At 42.9% G+C, this 25,965-nt stretch overlaps 1 protein-coding gene across 4 annotated transcripts in view; it reads left to right on the forward strand.

Moving 5' to 3' along the window:
• Cnst (consortin, connexin sorting protein) overlaps positions 1–25,965 on the forward strand; it is a 75,866-nt gene that overhangs the window by 10,397 nt on the left and 39,504 nt on the right. Inside the window, exons 2-3 of one of the 4 annotated variants that reach the window (XM_060364779.1) lie at positions 19,063–19,175; positions 19,830–20,259. In XM_060364779.1, the coding sequence (XP_060220762.1) occupies positions 19,881–20,259 (379 nt within the window). In that variant the 5' untranslated portion in view covers positions 19,063–19,175; positions 19,830–19,880. The remainder of the gene's footprint in view (positions 1–19,062; positions 19,176–19,829; positions 20,260–25,965) is intronic. The other 3 variants (XM_060364778.1, XM_060364780.1, XM_060364777.1) reach the window with 3 other exon arrangements.

The raw sequence follows: 25,965 nt of genomic DNA on the forward strand, positions 1-25,965 counted from the left end.
ACAACCAAAAATACAAGGATGCAGGAGACTAGCATCCTGAAACAGCAGAGCAGAACTGTGAGTGCCTTCTTTTTTTGTTTCTCTATGTAGCCTTAGCTCTTCTGGACTCGCTTTGTGGACCAGGCTGGCTTTGAATTCACAGCAACACACCTGCCTCTGCCTCTGCCTCCCCAAGTACTGGGATCACAGGTGTGTGCCACCACAGCTGGCTTTTTCTTTCTTATTTGTTTGCAGAACTGAGGGCTGATCCTCAGCCTTTTACATGCTAGGCAAGTGTTCTATCCCTGAACTACTATCTCCAGCCAAAATCATGACCACATTTACCAGTCAGCTGCCATCCTACCTCCCCAGAGTGGGCTATGTAAAGAACTGTCAGGAACAGGGCCAGTTTCTGCACTGATACACCATGTTAAGACAATATTAGCACATGTCCACACCTGCTAATCTTAGGGGGACCCAGGAGTCTTGATTGTGCTAGACAAGTCCTACTGCTCACCTATGTAGCCCTGGCCAGTGCTACCCATTATACACTTGAACTCATGACAACCCTCCTGCCTTGGCCTCCCAAGTGCTGGGATTGCAGGCATGTACTATCACACCTGGCTATCCAATGTGTCCTTGAGTTTCACTCCATAGTCCAGGCTGGCCTGGAACTCCTTTTATAGTCCAAGTTGGCTCAAACTGACAGCAGTCCTGCAAAAAATAAAAATAAAAAAAAAAGTTGAAGCCACAGACATCATACAGAAATCCAAATCTTCCTATATTGCTGGTGGGAGTGTGGCCTGTTTGTTGACCCCAGTGGAATACTCTGTGGAGACTCCTTAATTAGTTAAGTAGCCTGCAGCCTTGCAGTGTCACTCCTGGGCTACAATGAAAAACTAATCCACTTGGTGACACACCTGCCTGTACTGCTATTGCCACCTAGAGACAAGAGGAGCAGGAGTCTGAGGTCTTCTCAGACAGCTTGGTTACACAGCAGGTTCAAGGCCAGAGTGGAAACTGTGAGACCCTGCCTTAAACCAAACAAAACCCCTGAATGGGGTTCAAATGAAAACTTGTACACAAATAGCTGTCACAGTGTTATCCTGGGTGGAATACTGGGAACAAAAGGTAATATGTTCATATATGATTGCCTTATTTGTCAGTTTGTTATGCTGTGATGGTCGGGTTAGGAGTCGTTTGCACAAATAAAGTGAGTTACAACATAGATAAACCGTGGCAGCACCATAATAGGTGAAAATAGTCAACCACAAAAGACTGTGTATTGCATGATCCTGTCTATTTTTGTATTTACTTACTTATGTTTTTAAGTTTTGCTTTTTTTGAGGCAGGGTCTCTCTATGTAGTCTTGGAACTCCCTCTCTAAACCAGGCAGGTCTTGACCTCACCAGGATCGCCTGCCTCTACCACCCGAGTGCTGGGATTAAAGGTGTTTATGTGAGGTGTCTGGAGCAGGCAGATCTGTAGACAGGCAGATTGGTGGAGTTTTGTTTGTTCCTCTCAGGCAGGAGCTCACCCTATAGCCCTAGGCTGGCCTGGAACTCGCTGCAGCCCTGGGTACCCTTGAACCTGTGCCAGTTCTTTTTGCCTCACGATGGAGAGTAGTGGTTTCATTGCTTGCGGAAGACTGTGGGGGAACTGGGGAGCAGGAAGTGACCAGTAGCTGGATGTGAGGGGTTTGTTTTTAGGGATGAAAATGTTCTAAAGTGGGCTGTTACAGTTCTACCATTTCATGTGGGTGGGTTGTATGATTAGAATTGTGTATTAATGGCACTGTCATTGAGACATTTAATTGGAAAACCACATTTATTATAGAGAACTGTAAAAAATATCTAGAAAAGTACGAAAAGAAAAGAGTGAACTTTTTAAAAATTTTTCTACTTTTATTTCAGTGAAAGCTGAGAGAAAATAACCTAAGTTTATTCAGGTTCAAGATTCACAAACTCACACTCTGATGTGGCATTTCAGTGCTGAAGCCGACACATGTGTTTATAAACCTGGGGCAAAGTTAACAAGTGGTGCCTCTGGCACACTTTTTTTTTTTTCCTGCTGGTGTTTGTACATACGTGTCTGTGTCTTGAAGTAGGATATGCCAGGATCCAGCTACATGTCTGTCTTCGTTTGTCCTTTTGCCCTACCAGCCTCCCTTCCCCACCTTGTTCTACAGCGAGCCTGGTGGGGTGCGCTCAGGGAGCGCTTGATAAAGGACATTAATTTTCCTTTAACAGCAATCCATGGAAACTTGGCCTTTCAAATTCGTGGGAGCAGCAGTGTGGAAACACTTGGTAGTCTTGGTCCAACATGCTGTATTTTTTTTTTTTAAGTTTCAGTGATTGAATTAGGTTTTTATGTTATTAGGATTTATTTTGCCCTCCCTGTTTTTTATTTTGATGGAGTGCTGCCAAGTTATATAGCTTTTAGGAAGATTTTTAAGGTAGATATTATCAGTCATGATAAGGGAAAGAACACACCCTGAGGAAATCATTCAGGAGAAAATACCTTTGTGGCCAAAGATCTTCAAAATGTGTTCTTTCTATTTTCCTGGTGTGTGTGTGTGTGTGTGTGTGTGTGTGTTACTGAGGATAGAACCTAGGACTTTGCACATGCAAGGCCAAGATATCTACCATTGAGCTAAGCTATTTGCTACTCCTCCTCCTCCTCCTCTTCTTCAATAAGGTCTTACTATGTATATAATCCACCCTTCTGTTGAACCCCACAACTCCTCAGAATTGTTTTCCTTTATGTTTGTCCTTTCTCCTCCCTCCCTTACTCCCTCTCTGCCTCCCTCCCTCCTTTTCCCTCCTTTTCCCTCCCTTCCTCAGTTTCTAATTTTTGTTAATTTGTTTCTTTTGAGACCAGGATTCACTCTTAGAATTCTCCTTGTGGCCCAGACTGACCTTGAACTCAGGATCTTCCTCTGCCTTTGCCTCCCAAGTGCTGAGATCATAGGCTACACCATGGCACCCAGCTTGGATCTGGTTTTGAGCTAATTTTAGTTTAAAAATTCTTCAGAAATCAGTCATAATGATACTATTGTCTCTCTAGCCCGCTGTTTCATACCTTACGTTCCAAATTGTTCAAGTGTGTCTCCATTTTTACTCTGTATCACAGGGCATCACACTATTTTCAATGTTTACCTATAAAATGTCAGAGGCATCCTGTTCGTAACGCTTATTTTACTCATTTTATTTAACTTTGCTTTTGTGGAACCAGTTTTACACCACTTAGTTTCATAGACTCTCACTTTGCTTTTGTCCAGGGTGTGAAATTACGTAGGATGCTTTTCTATGTAGTGGAAAAACAGTCAAGAATGGGGCAGGGTGAATGTTTCAAGTAAAAATGGAGGAGAAGTAACAAAATGGAAAGTTTAGGTTAAGTTAAAGTTGGCCTTGGCCTAATTCCATTTCTCTTTCTATTTACAATATAACCTAAAGCAGTTACTTTGTTTTTTTTTTTTTTTCAATTGTATGGGAATTGTTTCAATGTGCATAGCACAGACATTTGTAATTAAAAATTTTCTCACATTATGGTGTCAGAAGAATGAGTCCATTAATTTAATTCACTTTAAAAACAACTACTTCACATGTCCTTTTGGGAATTTGCTGCCTTGCCCAGATCAGATTTAACTTTTCAGGGTCAGAAATAAGCTGTTTTCAAGTTTCCCTTGTCTCTCTGTTTCCCACCAGATAATATTTGTGGGTTTGTTAAGTAAGTCTGAAATATCATCTTATGTAATATTTTTGTTTTTTTACAACTTGTGTCCTTAGGCAAGAGGCAGTGAAAGTGAAATTTTAGTGTTATAGTTCAATTGGACAAGCGTGTATTTAGTACCTTTTATGTGCTCTGGGCTGTGTTGTGGTTAGGATTGCAAAAGACATTTTCCGTTGCCATAAAAGCTTCAGTTCCGGTTGGGCAATAATAGCAGCGCACGCATGGAATAACTGGAAAGAAACCCCCAGCAAGACAGAAGCAGGGCTGAGACCGTGCGTGCTGGACCCCACAAGGCACTGCCCACTGCATTTAAAAACAGGCCTCCGAAGACGCCTCCGTGCCGTCTCTGCATTAGCTGTGCCTCACGTTATGGCCAGACTTTACTGAGGTTAATAGTGCCAGTTTCCTTTCCTGCTTCCCTTAGCTTGTCCAAACTCTCCAACATATGGCCCACAGCCTACCCTGTTATGGAGTCTTTGCATTCAGACATACTACGGGCTGCTGAGTTCCGCTGTGTTTAAGGCCTGGTTCTGAGGACAGCATGCTTCAGTTTCCTTATCTAGGGCATGGCATTGTTAACAGTAATAGTTGCCTTGGGATTGCTGTGAAAATAAACGAGTTGCTATGAGCACTGTACAGAGTAAGTCCTATAACATTTTTGGTGTTATCCTCACACTCAGTATTGTGACTACCCTTCACTCTAGAGTCCATAATCACTTGCTTCTGTACAGTCAATCATTTGAACTTAAGTTATTGGGTGTTTTTATGCTGTGCTGTATAACATCTGCTTGTTTCAGTGTGGAGTTAGTATCTTGATGTCATACAAAAATGTTCATTTATCCTGTGGCTTTGAGATCTCTGCTCAACTTTTGTTCTTTCTCCTTTCCCTCTCCTGTCAGATATTTCTTTATCTTCCTTGGTCAGGTCTTGATTCTGGGTGTTCTCCATAAGCTTGTAAGTCACCTCTTCTCCAAGAAAACTCTTGTTTTTAAATAATAGCAATAAGTGTAACATACCTTTAAAATGCCAAGCATCTTGCTACCACTAGAAAATTAACAACTTCACAAATGACCATAAGATATTTTAATACAGTATAAAACATACATCTGACAGGTGATGACTGACAAAGGAGAACAGAGATTCGCAGAAATACTTGGCATTTTTAGGATTGATAAACTGTATATACAAAACCCTGAAAGCACATGGAGTCCTAAGATAAGTAAAGACAAAACGAAATGTCTACTTAGAATGCACAGCAAGAAGCGTCTTCAGTCAGGCGTTGGACCTTTTGGGCACAGCAGGGTTTTATGACTGCCCCGACAGCCAGGACTACTTACAAGAGTGTGCCTGCTGTTTTGTCTTTACTGGCTGCCATACCCATTTCCCGTGTGTTGTCTGACTCCACTCTTACAGCAAAGACACGGAGACTCAGAACTGAGCTAATGCGATGAAGCATCCACAGCCAGCAAGCAGGGGACCTGCCTGTGGCCCTAGGGGACCTCCAAAACCAGAGCTTTGCCTCACACAGACCCGTCTCCACTCCTGGCTTCTCATTGTGAAATGTCACTTCTGGTGTCTATGAGTTATGGAGTGAGTCTGTTTGTCAGTTTTCCCTCTCCCTTTCCTTGTTTTTGAGACTGTCTTACTCTATAGTTAGCCCTGCCTGGCCTGGAATTTGCTGTGCAGACTTAGGTGGCTAGCCACCCGCCTCTGCTTCCCAAGTGCTGGGATTAAAGATGTGCACAACCATTCTCACTCCACTTAAATTCTTGTTTACTTTTTATATTTAATTGTTTGTTTGTGGCAGCGTTTCTCTGTGTAGTTCCGAGCATCCTGGAACTCACTCTGTAGACCAGTCTGGCCTTGAACTCAGAGATTCACCTGCCTCTGCCTTCCAAGCTCAAGGATTAAAGGCCTGTTCTACCACACGCGACTAGGACTGAGAATGCTCATTTATAAACTGTACCAAACTTAAATTTAGACTTAAGTGAGATATAACATTACCAGTTCTTTTTATTGATGCTTTCCTTTAATTTCTGAAAATAACTTTTTGTTATTTTTGAAGCCTATTTGTAGATTTCATCTTTTAAACTTTCATTCTCTTCAATAGTATATTTGCATATAAAATCATACAATCGTTATTATGAATCATAGGTTTCTGATGTATGATTTATATTTTTAATGATTGTCATAAACTATGATATATATCAAAGACAACTGCCACAGTATAACCTGTCTTTTAAATTTCTACCTCTGTAAAATATATAACAATAATATTTATCTAGAAATTGAGAAACCATGACAATAAACCACAAACATCTATTTCCAAGTGTAAATCATTCTTTGCATGGATTTACCATTTGTAAATCTAATTAAACCAAATACTTTTATGGATTGCCACTAATACAAAATTTCTATTTTAGATTAATTTGTTAAATTTTTACACGTTTTTTATTTTGAAACTATAATATATCACACCCCCTTTCCTTTCTCCAACACCTCTCTTGTACCCTCCTTGTTATTTTTCTTAAATTAATGGCCTCTTTTTCTCAGTGGTTGTGTGCACATACACACGCCACATCCTAATTAGATAAATACAACCTGCGTGGTCCATAGGATGTTACCCGTATGTATATGCTCTCAGAGCTCGCCACATGGTATTGGTCAACCAGTTGGGAGCCTCTTCTCTGGGGAAGGCCATTTCTCTTGCTCTCAGTATTGCCAGGTTGCCTGTAGTTCCTTATCTACTGTTGCAGTCCCGTGAGCTTTTCCCTTCATGTTAGCATGCCCACTGGTGTAGCCCAGGTCTCATTTAGGTAGCCATGTTGATGAGACTTCGTGGATGTAGTCTCTCTCAAATTTGTGGAATGAATTAATTATTTTTTACGCATTAATTAATATTGGAAATTAATGTCAACAGTCTTCTTTAACCAGCTAGGTCTCTAATGATTGACACAGAAAGACTATGATTTATTTATTATTAAGCTGCAGACACTATGCTGGGCAGATACTGAGCTACTCTGATCCTACTACACTTAATACCCACATAAAAGCCAATCACTCGCCAATCTGATGACTCCTGGGTGGCTTCTGCCCATCAGTCTGTCCTCATGGCGTGCTTCCCCTGACCTCATGCTCCTAGTCCATCCTGTCCAGTAACCAAGCTCCTTCCTCCATCTCTTCTCTCTCTTGTCTGTCTTCACCTTCTGGTCCCTCTCCTCCAGGGGTATTTTGACTCCAAGCCCAGGAACCCAAACAACACCTACATCTCTTCTGCTTAGTCACAGCTTTCAGCATCTTTATTAACCAATAAAGGATAGTTGAGAAGCATTCCTCACATCACATGGAAACAGGAGATGGTTCAACATATATAACAATGTCTGTGGCAGGGTGGCAACCAGAGCTCAGGGCACGGAAATCAACATCTAAAAACAGTGCACAAGACCATCCCCCGACACATGGTTCTAGGAGACACAATTTTCTTGCAAACTTCTGTTCCTCTGGATGCTACTGTCTTTCCGCCTCCTCTTCTATAATGTTCTCAAGTCTAGTAGATGTATCCATTGGGCACTGGGCACTGCATGATCTTTTGCCTCTGAATTTTGACTGGTTTTGGTTTTCTCTAATGGTCTTTATTGCAAAGAGACACTTCTTTGATGAGGCGTGAGAGCTACATTCATCCACGGGTGTGAGGATAAATATTTAGAATATAGTTAGGGGTTATATTGTAGAGCAGAGTGGTGGTTGCAGGTACTCCTCCGAGATCCAGGACTTCACTGGCCCCAGGTAGTTAAGGTTTCCAGTACCGAGTATGATTTTCCTCTTGTTGAGCAAGCCTTAACACTGATTAAATAGCTGCTGGTTGCCAACAAGGTCTGCATGCCGCTATTGACCCTTCCGGTTATTGTGCCATGGGGCCTCTCGTACCATGAAACTTAGTCCTCATGGAGGAGGCTTTCAGGTTAACCCAGCCCAGGTCCTCTGGGGTCTATTTCATTCTTGACATATTTGTTGGTTACTTTTCTTTCTGCCGTGATAAAAATACCTGAAAGAAGTAACTTTATAAAAATTATGTGTTACTGTTTGTGTGTATATGATGCATGCATGTGAAAGTAGGTCCATCCTTCTTGTTGCTGTGATAAAATATACTGGCAAAAAGCAACTAAGAGGATAGAGTTTGTGTGGTTTATAATTCCAGGTGACAGTCCATCTCTACAGGGAAGTCAAGGTAGGAACGGAAGCAGCTGGGCACATCCACAGTCAAGAGCAGAGAGAGAGTAAATGCACGAACGCATGCTCGGTTCTACTCCCTGTGGTCCAGGGCCCCTCCCATGAAATGATGCCACCCACACTCACAGTGGGCCTTTCCACATCAATTAAGACAGTCAAGACACTCGCCTACAGACATGCCTCCTGGTCATCTGATGAGACAGTCCTTGATTGTGTCAGGGTGATAATTAAAAATAACCATTACAACTGCAGTGTCTGTGAGTCCCTAGGTTCCAACCCTAGCTATGCAAAAAAAAAAAAAAGAGGCTTCAGAGGATTTGAGGTTGGTTCCCAGGACCCAAGTAGAGTGGCTCACAACCACCTATAGTTCCAGTTTCTGCCACTTTGACATCCTTGTCTGGTCTCCTTAGGTACCTGCACACGTGTGGCACACATTCACAGAGAGACACATGTACATGTAAACAAAAATAATATCAATGAATTCATTCTCGTGATCTAGGCCTGCATCAGTTTATAGTTTTTGCAACTGAACTTCCCTCCAGCATTCTTACTCCACCGTTGGCCATTCATGCTATGCACTTCCTGCTTGCTCACCTTTTTGGTTTGCTTTTTTTTTTTTTTTCCTTCTCTTGCCACTCCTTTTCCTTAGGGTATTGGCACATGTACTGTGGGAGGAACACCCGTGTTCTCACCTGTCTCTACCATGTTAATGCTCTCTGGTTCTGGCCAGAGCGAGGGATGGACAAGAAGGAAGGTTCAGGATTCATATTCGTGGGCCATGTCCAAGAAGGCCAGGTACATCTGGCTGGCGCAGTTTCCTGCCATATGGCATGGTGAGCAGATGGGCTTTCATCTGTTTCATCTGCTTCTTGGGCAGAGGGCTCAGAGGTCCAGAAATGGATGTCACCACTGGGAGGATGACTCCTCATGAATTTCAATCCCTTCATGAATAATTGATGATTCCCCTGTAATGTCATGAATATTTGGTAGCTCCTGGATCTTTCATTCTTACACATGCATTCTTTGGCATTATGCTCTGTGTTTTCTGCACGAAATCTTTCATTCTTTTGGCTTCTATATTTATTTTCCCTCCGCTGCCCTGAAGCCCAGGCTGGCTTCGAATTCTTCCTGAGTGTGTCATACCTGTCTCCTCTTTTTTTCTTTTTTCTTTTTTTCTTCTCTCCACCTCCTTCCCCTCTTCCTTCTCTTTCTCTTCCGCCCCTTCTAACTCTGTGTGACAAAATCAGATATTCTTGGGCTAGCAGGTAAAGGCATGTGCCACCAAGTCTGACTGTCTGAGCTCCTCCTGGGGATTCACATGGTGAAAGGAGAGAACTGAATGGATACTCATAAATTGCCCTCTGACCTCCACAAGCTATACACACACTAAACTTAATTTTAAAAACTAAAAAAGATTTAAAACTCAGAGTCTACTGTCTCACACAAGAAGCCTCCTGTGGCTCCTAGGGAATTTGCCTGCTCTTAATCACATTGTTCTTTGTAGCAAAGAAGAAAGATTAGAACAGAGCTTGTAAATACTGCTTACAATGTATTTCCTATTGAAGTATAAACCTCATCAGTTTTAGAGTGCAGTGTGAACTGTTAAGGTCAGCATGTCTCCTCCCTCATTAAGTAAATACATCTTGATCATAGGAGACAGTTACAATTGAGTACTTTAGCAAAGTACTCAACTTCCGGGGTCAGAGTTCAGCTGCCATGTGGAAGAATTACTTTGCTTTGTTTGTGTCATAGTAAGTCTTTAATGTCAGCCAGGTACAAGCTTTTGGTTACAAAAAGTACTAGGTGTAACACCCCGTTTGTGTGCAGTTCACAGAGGCATTCTCCTGGATTTGGGGCCAGACCAACGTGTTCCCATTCAGAGGCCACATTGCATCATTGTTTTTCAGGATAAGGAAAGGCAGACAATAGGATTCCAGAAGGACATGTGCAGATTTTCCTCTAGCAGACCGGACCCAGTCAACTGGACAGTGATACCTGTTTTACTTTGGTCACAGTAGCGGACAAATAAATGATAATGACCGTGCGAACTAAGTTAGAACAAAGTGCTAAAGTTAGGCGGACTCTAAGGCCTGCAGGAATGAGATATCATCAGAGCTCTTTAGAGCTGTGTTTCTGAAGGCTGTAAGTCAGGTGTTGGTCTTCCATAGGGTCATCTGTGTTAGGCAAACTCCACAGTCCTAAGAACTAAGATGAAGTTTGGAATAGATATCGACAATGAAGGAAAATGAGGACATGACCACTCCTAGGTATGGTTGAAAAGGGGTTATTGTAGAAATGAGGGCGAATTTAGCCAGAGGCCAAATTGAACAGGGTCATGAGAGGATGGGGGCCACCAGAGAGAGATAGAGAGGAAGAGAAGAGAGAGGGGAGAGGAGGTCAAGAGTGAACCAAGAGAGGAGCCTCAGACCAAGGAGGCCAAGAGAAGCAAGTAGCCAAAATGGCTGGGTTATATAGGAATGAGAAGCCTGAGGGAAGGGAAAGGAAGCCCAGAACCTGGGCTGGAGAGGTTTACAGTGGGGCGCAGGCTGAAGAGTGCCGGGAGGAGTCACGGGTACCCAGTGACACTTGATGGGGTTTCTTTGGGACCCGACAAACAAAAGAATACAAGTGTTCTAAAGAGTGCGAAGCCACAAAAGATCGGTAGTAACATTTTCGAGATTCATACAGATTTTAAAAAATTACATATAGCCATCTTTGGGGAGTGAAGGTTTCTGGAAAGCAAACAAACCCAAGGCCTTAGGGAGATTAGCGTGTGCATTAACACTGAACTGTATCCATCCATCCTTCCTTTTTTAAGCATGCAATAAACCAGAGTCAGGAGTTTAGAGCTGACATTCAGTTGTCCACATAGAGTAGGAAAAAGAATGACCTAAGTTTTGCAGAATACAGTATAAATGAAAGTTGGTATTGATAGACTGAAGACCTCACTTTCTCTTGTCCTACAAAGTTCTGGCATTCCCATTAATAGTTTCTCCTGTAGAAGATTAGGTGCAAATCTCTGTTTAGCTACCACTTTGTAACTGAACTGAACTGTGAGACTGATTTGAAGGCAGTGTATATACCATGGAGTAGAATGGACACTGTGACTTTATGGTGGAATTCATCTCTAGGCAGTACGCACACCATGGAATAGAGTGGACACTGCAGATGTATGTGATAGCACTCAAGTAAGACTGTGGCAGTTTTCCACCATGGCTACTTTATCCTTCTCAGATAATTCCCAAGGTCCTCTCCTCCCAACAGACCACCCATTTCTTCAGCATATGCATAATCTTTGAGTCTGTTTCTGTTGTTGTTTTTTTCCTCCTGCTTTTGTTTTTAATATACAATTTTTATGATGTGCCCAAAATGTTTTGACTTTTAGGCATGAGGAAGTACCAAAAGGGGGTTGGGGTGGCATCATGCTGAGGGTGACATTCTGAAGATAAATAAACAAGTAGTAGAAATTAGTATTAAAGGTGTATAGCATCTAGCATCTATTTCTGTCAACAAGTATATACATTGTCTTGTTACACTAATTATAGTGTCTGTGTCAAGAAATGCCGGCAGCATAACTTATATTAGCAAGAATGAATTAGCATGTAATGAATCACCATGAACAATGATGATGACACTGTCAGGGCAATGTCACAGAGCAGCATGGACCAGCAGAAATATAGCATGGTGGCGCACGCCTGTGATCCCAGCACTCAAGGAGTTAGACGCAGGCAGATCTCTATGAGTTCAAGGCCAGCCCAGTCTACAAAGTGAGTCCAGGACAGCCAAGGCTGTAGAAAGAAACCCTGCCCCCCCATATATACACATATACACATATACATATATGTGTGTGTATGTATGTATATATATATGTGTACATATATACATACATATATATAGCACAAGCCATATATGTAATGTTGTTTCTAGAAACTACACTAGGAAAAGCCTCTCCCCTTTTTGATACATGTTGGAGGAAACACAGGGTCTTGTTTAGGACTGGCTAGCTTAGCACTCTGTGTGTACCCAGCTTAGGCCTTACAATAATCCTTGTGCCCCAGCCTCTTAAGTGCCAGGTTTACAGGTGTGAACCACCAAGCTCAGCTAAGAAGCTTTTTAAAGTGCCTGTGAAGCCTGTGAGCTTGGCAGCCGGTGCCCTAGCTCACTGAGCCATCTCGCTGGCCTTGTTTAAACATAGGGTCTCACTGTGTTGCCGAGGCTGGTCTCCAGCTCTCTATACCCAGGCTGGCTTCAGGCTGCGATCCTCTTGCCGCCTCTGCTTCCTGACGCTAGGATTGTAGGCATGTGCCGCCATGTCCAGTGCTTAATCTGTATTTTGATTTCATAAAATTTACAGATGTAAAACGTTCAAATACAGTGTTCCACATATCCTTAAGGCTTCCAGTTACTGAATTGATTTCCATTTTAATTTAGTTTTGTAAAGTGAACATTTCAGTTCCTGTCACTTGTGCCACTTGACACGTCCTTTACCGCACTCATTAGAGATGATCTGATACTGCTTAGATCGTGCTGGCGAACTGGCTGTGTTCTCTGACTTATGCTGCCATTGTGTTGACATGTATGGACAACATCCAGTGGACAATCAATTGTGTGAGTTCACACTTCCCTTCCTCAGGAGCCTGATGTGGTTACTGGCATGGTTGAAATGGTCAGTGAAAGAGCATCTTAGCTACATTTAAAGGGGAAAGGACTGATAAGCATTTGTATATAGAACTTATGCAGATTGCATATTTTTCTCATTCCTAAAAATGAGTATCCATGACAATAGATTTCATTATGACATTTTTATACATTGTTCTTATTGATCATTCTTTTCCACGCCCCTCCCTTGTATCCCTAACTATCACCAGTTGTTTCTTTCCACGGTAACCCCTCCTCTGCAACCCCTCCTCTGCATTCACATCATGTGCATACTGGTATTCCCACCACCATCATAATATATTTTTTTTCCTCTCATGGACCTCCTTCTAGTTTCATGACCCAACACACACATACACATATACACATGCGCGCACACACACACACACACACACACACACACACACATTAAAAATGGGACTGGCACAATGGCCCATTTGTTTACGTGCTTGCTGCTCAAGTGTGAGGACCTGAGTTTGAATTCCCAGAACATCTGTAAGAAGCTGAGGGTGGTAGCCCACCCCCGTAATCCAAGCACTGGGGGGATGGAGACAGGTGGATCCCTGGCGCTTGCTGAACAGCCAGCCTAGCCAAATCAATGAGCTGTGGGTTCAGTGAGAGACTCTCTTACAAAGCAAGTGGAAAGCAACTGGAAAACTCCTAGCGTCAACTTCTGGCCTCCACACAGTAACATCTAGGACCCGAGTATGAGAGAAAACACATAGTGTAGTACTTGTCTTTCTGACCCTGCTTTAACTTAACATAATTTCCAGTTCTATCCACTTTTCTGCAAATGTCATGATTTCATTTTATTTTTTTAAATTCTATTATGTATGTGCATAGCTGGCGTTTGCTACTTTTGGGGGTTCTGTTTTCTCTCTTCACCCTTCTCCATCCTTATTAACCTCCTAACATTAGATAGGGGAGAAAAAAGGATGGAGAGGAAGGGGGCAGAGCTATTGTTAGATTACTTCCTGCTGATTAGGGGTGTTGATCCTGGAAGCAAGTTGGATCTTTGCCATCAGGATATCTAATTTCTTCTTGTTTCTTTGCACACCACTCCTTGACAAACCACAACCAACAGCATTCAGCCAACAACAGCCACAGCAACCCATCTTTTGGGGCCCTAGCATATATATCCCCTGAAAAGTTCCCAGAATTCCAAACATCATACACTCGCAGGAACTGTCTGCAGCTGGCAAAACCATGCCTCTGCTAAGGCATGAGGCAAATCACAATCACATGCTTCTAAGCAGTCCTATATCCCCACAGCTGGGATTAAAATGAAAACATACTCTCATAACATTTCTGTGTTTTTTAAAGAAACCAGAATTACAAAATTCTCACTACATATGTGTGCCACATTTTTCTTGTCCATCCATCTGTTGATGGACTGCTGGGCTGGTTCATTTTCTTAGCTGTTATGAGTACTGTAGCAATAAACACACATGCACAATATCACTCTGGTAGAGCTTAGTGTCCTTGAAGTATACACTCAGGAGACATATAGGTAGGTAATTTGGTCCTCTGTTTTTGTTGTTGTTTAATATCTGGTGTTAAGTAGCCAAGGCTGACCTCAGTCTTGCTGTGTAGCCAAGGATAACCTGAACATCTACTTTTTATGCTTCTCCCTACCAGGTGCTGGGATCCTAGGCATGTACCATTATACCTAGTTTGTTTTTAGTTTTTTGTGAAACCCATCATGATTTCCAAAGTTGTTGCACCCATTTTTACTCCCACCAGCAATGAATAAAGGCTATGAAAATCTCATTTTAAGACGCATTGATGTTTTAAGAAACAAAAATCCCAAATATTCAACTTTCCCAAAGAAGACTTAGAAACCACGTGCTGGGTGAAAACCTGCTAGCTCAGAGAGGCAGAGAAAGCACCCAGTTGATGTTCCTACTCAGAGGACATCCTAGAAGGGAAAAGCCCCTTCTCTTTCTCCCCGATGTCTTAAAAACACTCCAAATTGAATGTCCATCCTTTCTCCTTCCTATGCATTTCTTTATCTGTCCACCAAATTTCCTCTGTCTGTGATTTGTTTTTTTTTTTTTTTTTCATGTTCACTTCCTGTCAATCAGTCTTATTTCAGCTGTTCCACTTCTTGAACTAGGGTCAACTTTATTTAGTGTGTGGCTTGAGGCTTTCAGGTGTGTGTGTGTTTGTGTGTATGTGTGTGTGTTGGGGTGTCTCTGGTGAGAAGGTGCTACAGTGAGTGTGAATGTGTGAATGACCACAGTAGAAAATGTGGATGAGGAGAAATTCTTCCTCAGTTTTGAGTTGGTGAGGTTGGGCAAACCTTGGCTGGACATCTGTAACTTCTGACCTGACTTTAAATTGACAAATTAAAACCTCAGGAGTCAGACTTTATTCTATAAAGAAACTTGGTGTGTGAAAGTTAAAGTAGTTTGGTCTGGTTTGAGTGAATTAAAGAAATATGATGTTCAGTCTCAAGTATTTCTAGTCACCAGTATATACCTAACTATTCTGTATATTGCTTTTCACTTACATAACATCTTATGTTTAATATCAGTACATTTAAATGTAAGAAATTTAATTAAAATTTTATATGTGGTTAAGTTTATGCTTTTAACAAAATAAAGATTTCTTTTTTAGACTGTTAATTTAGAATGTATGTTTGTTTGTTTGATATTTCTTCCGTGAGGTTTTCAGGGCTTCTGTGTTTTATATAGGCCTTCCTTCAACATATTTGCTTGAAATTTCTCTGCTGGAGAGTCAACGTGTCAGAGGACTTACACCATGTACATATTTGGAATGCTATTTTGCCACAAGAGTCTGGAATCTTGGGCAGACTCACTGTCATGTTTTTAAAGGGCAAAAATCTGTCAGTGTCTGTGTGGTAGCAGTGACTGCTGCTGCTTTGGGGAGATTGGTCTAGACATAGGGCTCTAACAGAATGTCCGTACTATGTAGATAAAGTAAGTTTGGACAGACACTCACGTTAATGACACCCCACATCAGTTGCAATGTTTTTGAACCATCAGTTGCACAGGCTTTGAACCATTGTTAAATCAGAGCTCCTCAGACCTTTCTCCCATTACTGACAGGAAAAGAGAGAAATAGGACATTTTACTTTAACTCCAAAGCTGGCAGAGTTTGCTAATGATTAGAATTCCATAAGAAGTTTATCCCATTGTTTGATAAACTAAAGTGTTCTAGGTACAAGGCATTAAGAATGCAGACCAGGGCCAAGCCCTGTACATCAGGTCCCTGTAGCCTTCAGAACAGGGTCAGGCTGCAGATGGGAATCAGCATCTCACTCCCCTTTCATAAAAAGCCAAGTGTCTAAGAGCCGTGGGAGCCGGGAAACACTGACAAGCAGGGCGCAGGAGCAGACCTTGAGCATTCAGAGAGCCTAAGCGTGAAAACACATGTGAAATCATTCAGAGCACTACGTGGGGAGGACTCCGACTGACGGGCTCAGTGCTTCAGAGAGTGCTTCTAAGGACAGAAATCAGCCAGGGGAACTGGGGCAAGCGGAGTTTTGAGCCCGGCCTTGATGCATTGTTAGGTGTCCAGCAAAAATAAAATCATAGAAGGAGTGAGAGAGCCAACGATAGAAAACATTTGCACGCTTTTGAAAGCTAAACTAATTGTATCATCACAAGAGAGTAGGAGGCAAGTTGTCTTGAGGCCCAAAAGAGGAGCACTTATGTTCCTGGGAATGGCTACTTCATGCAGATGTGCGGGCCTACCCCAAGACCACCCAGAAAGGCGCTCCACAGACGGAAGAGGGCTCCAGGGAAGCCGTTTATTAGTTGGTAGTTGGACACATGTCTCTGTCTTAGAGTGGGTGGCGGGCAGGGACACCAAGTGATTTTTTTTTTTTTCAGTTCCTTTGTCCACAGAACACAATGGTTAAGAGTCTGGCTTCGCCTATACCTGGTCTAAATGTCATTCTAACTCTGCCTCTTCAACAGTGTAACAGGATGCGACGTAACTATCTGCTGGGTGGTTATGAGAATTGCATCTGTTGTCTGAGTCCTTTAGCTCGGGGATCTGATGCATGACAAAGCTTCAGATGTTTGTTTTTGAAACAGGGTCCGTGTAGCTGGGCTCTCCCTCAAGTGCTGATCCTCCTGCCTCTCTTTCTCATGTTGGGATTACAGGTGTGTACATCACGCCCAGCTCTCCCGGGAGTCTTGTGTGTATGTGCTTATGTGATCACATGTGAGTGTGAAGAGCAGATTTCAGCTGTGTTTCTTAGCTGCGCACCTTTACATATATGCATACATGTACTCGTAAAATGGGCCGGTTGAGCTGGCCAGTGAGCCCGGGCGGTCTGCCCGCTTCTGCCTCCCAGCAATGGGAGTTACAAGCACATGCACCCACATGCGCCTTTGCTGGTTGGTTATTGTTCTGAAACAAGTTCTCACTATAAAGTCCTGGCTTGCCTGACACTCAGAGGTCCGCCTGCCTCTGCCTCCCAAGTGCCGGGATTAAAGGTGTGCGCCACCACACCCAACAGCATGCCCGCTTTTAAATGTAGGTTGCGGTGATCAAATCGTGTCCTTGGGTTTGAAAGGCCAACAGTTTGCCCACTGAGCCCTCTCCCCAGCCCTTAGCAAGTAGTGCCAACCACTGATTTGTAAATATCTTCGTCACCTGAAACAGGATACTCAGAGGAGACATATAAGTACCACAGGGACTGCATGAGAATTCTCCATTGTAATTGATACCTCGGTATCCTGTAATGAGGCTGGTTAGCATTGTTTATCATCCAGAGCCTGGCCATTTCTAGAATGTTTGGAAAAGCTGTTTATGAATCTACAATGAGGGGGGAGTGGTCTTGAGTCACCCACCAGTGTGTAACGCACTGTGACTCAGTCTGCGTGGAAAGTAACATGTATTAAGCATTTGCTCTGTGGACAAAGTGCTTCGCCTGTCCTGGTAACTAAGTACCACAATGGCTTTTTGCCAGTTGTAGTAGCATAACAGAAGGCTAGCATTAAAGTCATGAGTACAAGGCCAGCCATAGCTACATAGCAGATTTGAGGTCTGCCTGAGCTACTTGGCAAAATCCTGTCTCAAAGGAAAATTCAAGAAAGTTAGGAGCAGAGTGATGAGTAAGTAAAAGCTCTTGCTGCCAAGCCCAGTTGCCTGAGTTCAGTAGCCAGAACCCACGTGGTAGAAGGAGAAAGCCAACTCCTACAAGTTGTTCTCTGACCTTGTATGTTTGGCACACACAAGCCCACACAGAGAAATAGGCAGGCAGCCAGCCATGCGTGCTCGTGTACACACATAGACACTGTTTGTTTAGAGTGAAAATTGTTTAGTAGCATGTAGCTTAGTAATGGAACACTCACCTATGGAAGTCCTGGGTTTAATCCTTGGCATCACCAAAAACAAAACAAAAGCTTAACCCTTTTGAGACAAGTACGCTACAGTTCTCCATTCTGACAGATGAGGAAAATGGGGAGTGCAATTGCGTGGCGAAAGCCTAATGTTCCCCACACCGCTGGTAAACAGGCAAGGGTACAGTTCTGACTTGCCACACAGGTGAGAAGGACATCACATTTCTGATTTGCATCCATCTGTCTCCCAAGTACTGGAATGGCAGCCATGTGCTACTATGTCCAACCTGTATGGTACTAGGGATTGAGCCCAGAGCTTCTTGCTTTGTAGGCAAACACTCTATCAACTGAGCTATATCCCCAGCCTTTGTTAATGTGTTTTAAAGAGAAACTTTATTTTCATGCTTTTTGGTTTATTTAAGATTTTATTTTTATCATTTTTCTTTTATATGAGTTGCCTGAGTGGATATTGTGCCACGTGGATGTTACTGCGTGTGTGCCTGTGGAGGCCGGGAGAAAGCGCTGGATCTCCTGGAACTGGAGATACAGATACTTGTGAGCTACCACCTAGGTGCTAGGAACTGAACCTGGGTCCTCGGCAAGAGCAGAGAGTGTGCTTAACCTCAGAAGTAGCTCCAGCCCCTATTTTGTTTTTTTTTTTTAAGAATAAGAATTCCAAGCCAGATGAAACAGTTTTTGCTTGGAACTAGGTGATGGTTACAGATCACAGTCGTCAAAGAGAACTTCCAGCTTCTGGCTTATGAATTCATCTGGCTTGGAATATTATGTGAATGAAATTAAAAGTACATTCTTTGGCTTTCACTTGGCAGTGTTCAAACTCAATAGTAGTACATTTGTTCATTCTCATGATTGTACAGTATTCCATTGTGTGAATAAACAACATTATCCAAAAAAAAAAAAAAAGAATAAGAATTCCTACTTACCATTTGTAGATTTTTTTTTTTTTTAAGTACTATCACGTAAGGAGAAAAACTTTATAGAATTACTGGAATAGTTGATTCAGACCCAGAAATAATGCTAGGCAAGTATTGACAATCTTGTTGGCATACTTTTCTTTAAAATGTACTCTTGAATGATATGATTTAAAAAAAAAAAAGGTTGATGAAGGGTTTTTGATCTTTTCTAGGTCTGTTTGGCTTGTGTTTTCGAGGACTGCTGTCTGGTCTAGGCTGATATCAGGCCCATAGGTTCTCCTACCTAAACCACCCAAGTATGTGGGACCTATGGGCACTTTTGTAGGTATTTAAAATGTTAACATCATCCTTTAAAGCTCTGCATTAAGTAGCCTAGAGTTAATTATCACCACCCTCTCCTTTTCAAATGTGCTTGTTTAAAATGATTTTGCTGGCAGCTCCCCTGCTCCTGCCCCCGCCCCGTGCTCAGTGCTTGTCTTTAGAAAGTAGAAGGTGCAGTGAAACCAGAGATTAAATACATGCTGTGAATTCCCGCCCCCATGGGCCTTTCTAGAAAATAGATAAATAAATAATAAACTTCCAGTGCTTTTACTTGTAAATGTTGCTGCTGTTCAGTCAAAGAAATACTTCCGCTGCTGGCTCTTGCTTTTCTGGCAAGTGTCCATGGATACCATGAGTGATTGTTTTCAGCAGGTAATTTCCATAGCCAGGGATTTCTTTCCTCAAGTCAGCACCCCAGTGTGATGAATACTCAGAACTGCCCTGAGCACCTAGGGAGCACAGTGCGCAAGCAGCCTTCATACTCAGGCTTAGCGGAGCATCCCACACAGAAAAGTGAGCCATCACGCTGATGGAGAGCTGGGTGAGATATGGGTGAGGCCGCAGGTGAAGGAGAGGGAAGAATGGAGTGGGGAACTGTAAACCATGTGTGTCTCCAGAGTGAGAGAATGAAGTGGCCTTTATTCCTTTGTCTTTGCAGCCATGGAAGGACTCTGATGAAACTTTAAACAGTTCCACAAAAGATGCGCTAATGGATGACAGCGATACTCCTACATACAGTCTACAGATAGAACCACAAGATGGATGTCACCCGGCCGACAGCGCGGAAAGGACAGTAACACATTTGCCTTCTGTCTCAGATGAAAATGAAAATCAGCTTGATGGAGACGCACCTGCGGGGCTGACCACCAGTGACAGTGCCATGGGGAGAGCCGCAGTGTTTGAACAGGACAGCCTCAACAACAATGAAAGCTGCCTGCCCAGCCGTGAGGTAGCCCCCAGTGAAACCTCAGAAAACACTCCAAGTGAAGGTCCCCAAGATGATCAACTTCCCTTGGGACAGGACAGAAAACTACCTGGAAAAAGAAGTCCAAGAGCTAAAAAAGACACTCCTAAGAGCATACCTCCCGGTAAGGCATTCAAATTATCTTTGCTCTTCTTAAGCAAAAATGAATGTTTCTACTTGCTGTTCTTTTAGTGTTGCTCTGTAGGTCCAACTGTGGTTCTGCCATCGGATTTGTCTCTGCGTGTCACAATCTTGTAGATGAACTATAACATATTTGGGCTGCTCCCTTTATAGGTCACATCGTTGTCCGCTGCCCTTAAACTTTCCTTCTCCATCACCGTGGCTCTGTTTCTGTGACGGTCTGTGCTAGGACAACTTTGTATAGGATCTTTCTGCCTCACTCTGTATGTGGACAGTATATATGTACAGTGTTGAGTAAGGCGTCTGGTTTCAATATTAAAAGATAGAATTTTTTATGGGGTGTGAATGCATTCTTCATGAAAGATCTGATGGTGAGCATATGATATACACAGTGCCATGTTATTAAATTGATTTATTGTATTATTCTTCAATGCACATTGACTCTGCCTCTCCAGTCTGATAGTGCTGCCGTCTTTAAGAACTGAAACCTATCTGGGAGTGGCTCACACCTATAATCCCAGCATTTGGGAACTGGAATTATAGAATTGCCAACCTTGGCAACATAGTGAGTTCCAGGCCAGCTGACTACAGAGCTGGACATCTTAAAACACAATAAACCCTGATAAAGCCCAGTCATTTTCCTAGAGCCATCCCACTGTGGGCAGTTATAATTAATTCTTTTTCTCTATAGATTTGTCCTCTCTGGACATTTTGTTATCAGTGGAATCATATAGTAGGGTTTTTTGTTGTTGTTGTTTGTTTTTTTGTTTGTTTGGGTTGTTTTTTTTTGGCTGATTTCTTTCATGTAACACTTTTTTTTGGTTCATTCATGCTGTAATATATTTACACTCTCTTTCTTTTTATGGCCAAGAAATTCTCCATTTCATAGATGTACCACAGCTCTCAAGTATTTGTGTATATATTGGTGAGCATGTTGATTATTATATCTTTTGGCTATTGTCAATAATGCCTCTAAGAACATGTTTTCATTTCTCTCCTTCCTCAATGGGAGATGGTTTTTCATGTTAGGTAGCACTATGTTTAACTGGTGAACTGTTTTCCAATGCGGCTCCATCAGTTTGTATCCCTGCTAAAATATGGGCGAGTTACCGTTTCTCTGTCCCGACATTTGTTAATGGCTGGCTTCTTTATAATAGCAAGTTGTTAAGACAGAGATATAATTAACACACCACAAAGTTTGCCTTTGAAAGTCTGCAGCACAGTGGTTTTACGGTAGCCACAGACCTGTGCAGCCATCAGTGCTGGATCCCCTGTAAAAGAACCTGTGAACCCATTAGCAAGCACTCCCAATTCCTCCTGTTCCTCGGCCCCTGCCAATCAATGGCTCATACATTTTGTATGACTTAACAGACAAGTTCAGATTAGGTGTCTGAAGATTGCCATAACAACGTTTGGTGTTTGCTCGGCTCTAGTCACTATGGTATCTAAGCATTAGACAAAACAGCTCAGGATTCAGCCAGAACCAGAGGCAGTCAGCCCGTGGAGACAGCCAGGGAGACTCTCCTTACCTGACCCCCCTCTTTCGGCACCCTATTTCCATTGCACTCCTGCCCTTTGCCATGTCTCCAGCTGGTTTAAGACAAGGAGGGCTGGAAGCTGGAACAAGACGAAACCTGAAAATGGATATGCAGCCTGGAGTCAGCTGGCAGAGTCAGGAGAGCTCTGGATTTGAAGCTGTCCTCTGCCTGCTGCTAGAGGTGAGGAACTCAGTTCCTTCCTCGTCTCTGCTTCTTTACGAGGAAGCTGATACTGTTGCCTGTCAGCATTGTGCTGAGGGCCATGCCCTGTGCGCAGAGCAGCCTAAGAGCAAGTGCTTAGGAGTTCTCGTGCTTACTGTGTCGCAGTGTTCTCCTGGGTCACGTGTCTTAGAGAGTTCACAATGAAGAAATGAACCTGACTGCCTTAGCTCTTTTCCCCACACTTCTCCTTAGTCCTGTTTTGTTGTTTTGTTTAGTCTGTTTGTTGGTTTTGGAAGTACAGAGACTTGCACCTAGGGCTTCTTCCTACATTTAGAGTTAGGTAGAAGGTGCCCATTGGCATGTTACTGATATCTAAAATAGCAAGTGCTGACGCCATAAGATATGATCTTCCAATTGCATCTTACATGTCTGACTTTGACCATAAGACAAACTTTTCTGACTGGCCTCTAAATTCACATGGAGTCACATGGATTCGGTGTGCAAACTCGGGTCCTCATGCTTGTGTGACAATCACTTTAACCATTAAGCGCCATCTCCCCAGCACACACTATCATATGGTTCTATAGATCAGGAGTCTGCCCTTGCTCTCCAGGCTGAAATGAGGTTATCAGTCAATTATATCCTTCCTAGAGACTCCAAGGGGGAGTCAGTTTCTCCGTCTTTCCAGCTTCACCCGGTGTGTGGCTCCCTTCCTCCATGTTTTTGTTTGTTTGGTTGGTTGTTGTTTGTTTGGGTATTTGTTTTTGTTTTATAGAGACAGGGTTTCTCTGGTTTAGCCCTGGCTGTCCTGGAACTCACTCTATAAACCAGGCTATCCTTGAACTCACAGAGATCCACCTGCCTCTGCCTGCCAAATGCTGAGATTAAAGGCATGCACGAACACACCATCCATCTTTACAGCCAGCAAAGGCTTGTCAAGTCCTCACGTACTACTTTAACTATGCTGCCTACCTCATCTGTATTTAAGGGTCCCCATAGTCCCACAGGTCCCACAAGGTAATCTAGCATAACCTTCCTAGTCAGAGACAACTGATGAACAGCCATAGGTCTATCTGCTACCTTAGTTCTCTTTGTAACATAAGGTCATGTATAGATTTGTGGAATTGTTCTGCCTACCCTGAAAATACGCCTCCCCCTTCGGTTTTCCAAGACAGGGTTTTCCTGTGTAGCCTTGGCCATCCTGGAACTCTTCGGTAGACCAGGCCGGCCTTAAACTCGAGATCCGCCTGCCTCTACCTCCCAAGTGCTGACATTAAAGGTGTGTACCACCACTACCCGCTAGAACCTTTTTAAAAATTAGTTAATTTACTTATTTTTCTTTTTTTTTAATGTAAGAGTGCTCTGTCAGCATGTGCATCTGCATGCCAGAAGAGGGCATCAGATCCCTTGAACCGATTTCTGGGAATCGAACTCAGGACCTCTAGAAGAACAGCCAATATTCTTAACCGCTGAGCCATCTCTCCATCTTCCCTCTTAAATAAGGCACGATGGTAATGCTTTACATAACAGAAAGTCTGAACTTTATAAATACCGTTATTACATTCATTTATAGAACCACAGAGGACTACATAGTCAGCAGGTATTTATTGAGTTTTGTACACCACGCACTCTTCTACTGCTGTGAATCTGTCTTTCAGTTTGTTTTGTTCAGCTGAGAGAGCTAAGTAACTAGCAGGGGCAGTCTAGCAAAGGAAGCCCTGACAGGGTTAAGCCTGCCCTTAGCAGTGGAGTGCAGTGTCCAGGGAGAGTTGTGAAACTCCCAGGAGGAACTGATGTCTAAGCTGAGATAGGACAAGTGCAGTCAAGAAAGGAGATGAGGATAAAGATGCAGGATGCTCTCTCCCGAGCGCAAGGAGAGAGAGTGCTGTGTTTGGCGGGTCTCCACATTTTCTTTGGCTGAGGACAGTGAAAGGAAAGGATGAGTCGAGGGGAAGTAGCAGAGTAGTATGCCCAGGATTTGGGAGATTAACAAGGCCCAGATTACAAATACGTTGTGTTTGGTCCTTCCCAACAGGCTTGAACATGACAGTAACACAATGGGAGCCACAGTGAGTGTGCCAACAAGCTGGGGCAGTAAAGAGTAAACGTGAAGGAAACAGGCAAGGGGCTTTGGCAGTGTCTGTGAGGAATGCTGGGAATCTCCACTGAGGCAGAGCTGAGATGTGCTCCTTCTCTAGTACTGGTCATGATTTCAGACATGCTTCTAAAATACAGCGTCTGAAGCCAGCAGTGGTGGCATACACCAGTAATCCCAGCGCGCAGGAGACAGAGGGAAGGTGGATCTCTGTGAGTTTGAGGCAAGCCTGGTCCACAGAGTGGGTTTCAGGATAGCAGTTAGGGCTATACAGAGAAACCATGTCTCAAAGAAACAAACAAAACAAAACACCGCGTCTAAGTGATCAGTGCAGCTTTGCAGATTCTGTCCCAAAACTACATTCAGTCCCAGTAGGAAGTTGATGTTTATTTAAGAAATGGGATATCAGACATGGTGAAAATAAATGTATACCTCCAAACGCATATATTTATGCACTAATATTTATGCAATAATAAACATAGATAGATGTAGCAAACATATAAAGATAAGGGGATGTAAGCCCAGTGTGGTGTGCACACCTTTAATCCCAGCACTCAAGGAAGCAGAGGCAAGTGGATTTTTGTAGGTTCGAGGCCAGCCTGGTTTACAAAGTGAGTCCAGAACAGCCAAGGCTACACAGAGAAACCCTGTCTCAAAAACAGTCAAACAACAACAGCAAAAAGATAAGGGGAGATCTTACGGGCTATATTTAAGAGTATTTAGTTATTGATTTTAGAGGAGTCAATAATTAATGCCTAGCCTAATGGAAGGGTGTGTCCACCCAGGGTATTTGTAACTTTGCAGTTGTTTGTCTGTTTTTTTTCTCCCTGCATTTATTTATCTACAGGGTGTGTGTGTGTGTGTGTGTGTGTGTGTGTGTGTGTGTGTGTGTGAAGGAGCCAAGGATGAACTGGTTCTCTCTTCCCGCGATGTGGGAGGTGTCAGGTTTGGCTGAAAGTGCCTTTACCCCTTAGCTATCTCGCCAGCCCTGAGTATCCCAGACTACCCTATAACTCACGGGATAGCCCGGATTGTGGTAGCCCTCCTGGTTCAGCCTCCAGCGACTGGGATTGGTTGTAGGTGTGGACCACATGGCTGCTCTCTTCTCAGTCCTTCAGTGCCACGGCTGTACTTTACAACTCTAAGGCGTTTTCCAGTAGTCCCCTTTCGTTTTTCTCTTTCTGTACTCCAGAGTTTTGCCAGGTTATGATCCCTACAAGGAGTTAATGTCTTATCTTCATTTGTTTACGATAATTGCTTCTAAAGAGTCAACCATAGGTCAGAATTACATTTTGTTCTTCTATATACCTGACTCTGTTGTTAACAGTAACAACAAAAAGGCACACAAGTGAACATTGGGAAGTACATATATACAACAGAATATTATTTGGCAGTAGAAAATAAAGTACTAACTCTGGCAGTGGTGGTGCACATCTTTAATCCCAGCACTCAGGAGGCAGAGGCAGGTGGATTTCTGAGTTCGAGGCCAGCCTGGTCTACAAAGTGAGTTCCAGGACAGCAAGGGCTACACAGAAAAACCCTGTCTCAAAACAAACAAAGAAAGAAACAATAATGAAGTACTCATACAAGTCACAGTATGAATCTTGAAAGCATTAATTATGTTTAACGAAAGAAGTCACAAACGCGGAGCCTCCACAGTAGACAACACTGTAGATACTAAGCCACTAAAATCTGTAAGGTGAATTGTAAGCCGTGTAAATTGCATCTCAGTAAAAACGAATTTTTAAAAAAATATAAACGTAGTTATGTAGTCCATAGCTCCATGAAACATAAAGATTCCTGCTAAAGGACAATTCGTAACATGTTTTATGTAAACTGGATCAAATGCTGTTACATTTGACCCTCTTTGCTTTTCTTCAGACTTAACTCCTGG

Source organism: Meriones unguiculatus, chromosome 11 (genome assembly GCF_030254825.1).
Source record: "Meriones unguiculatus strain TT.TT164.6M chromosome 11, Bangor_MerUng_6.1, whole genome shotgun sequence".
In the NCBI taxonomy this organism is placed as follows: Eukaryota; Metazoa; Chordata; class Mammalia; order Rodentia; family Muridae; genus Meriones; species Meriones unguiculatus.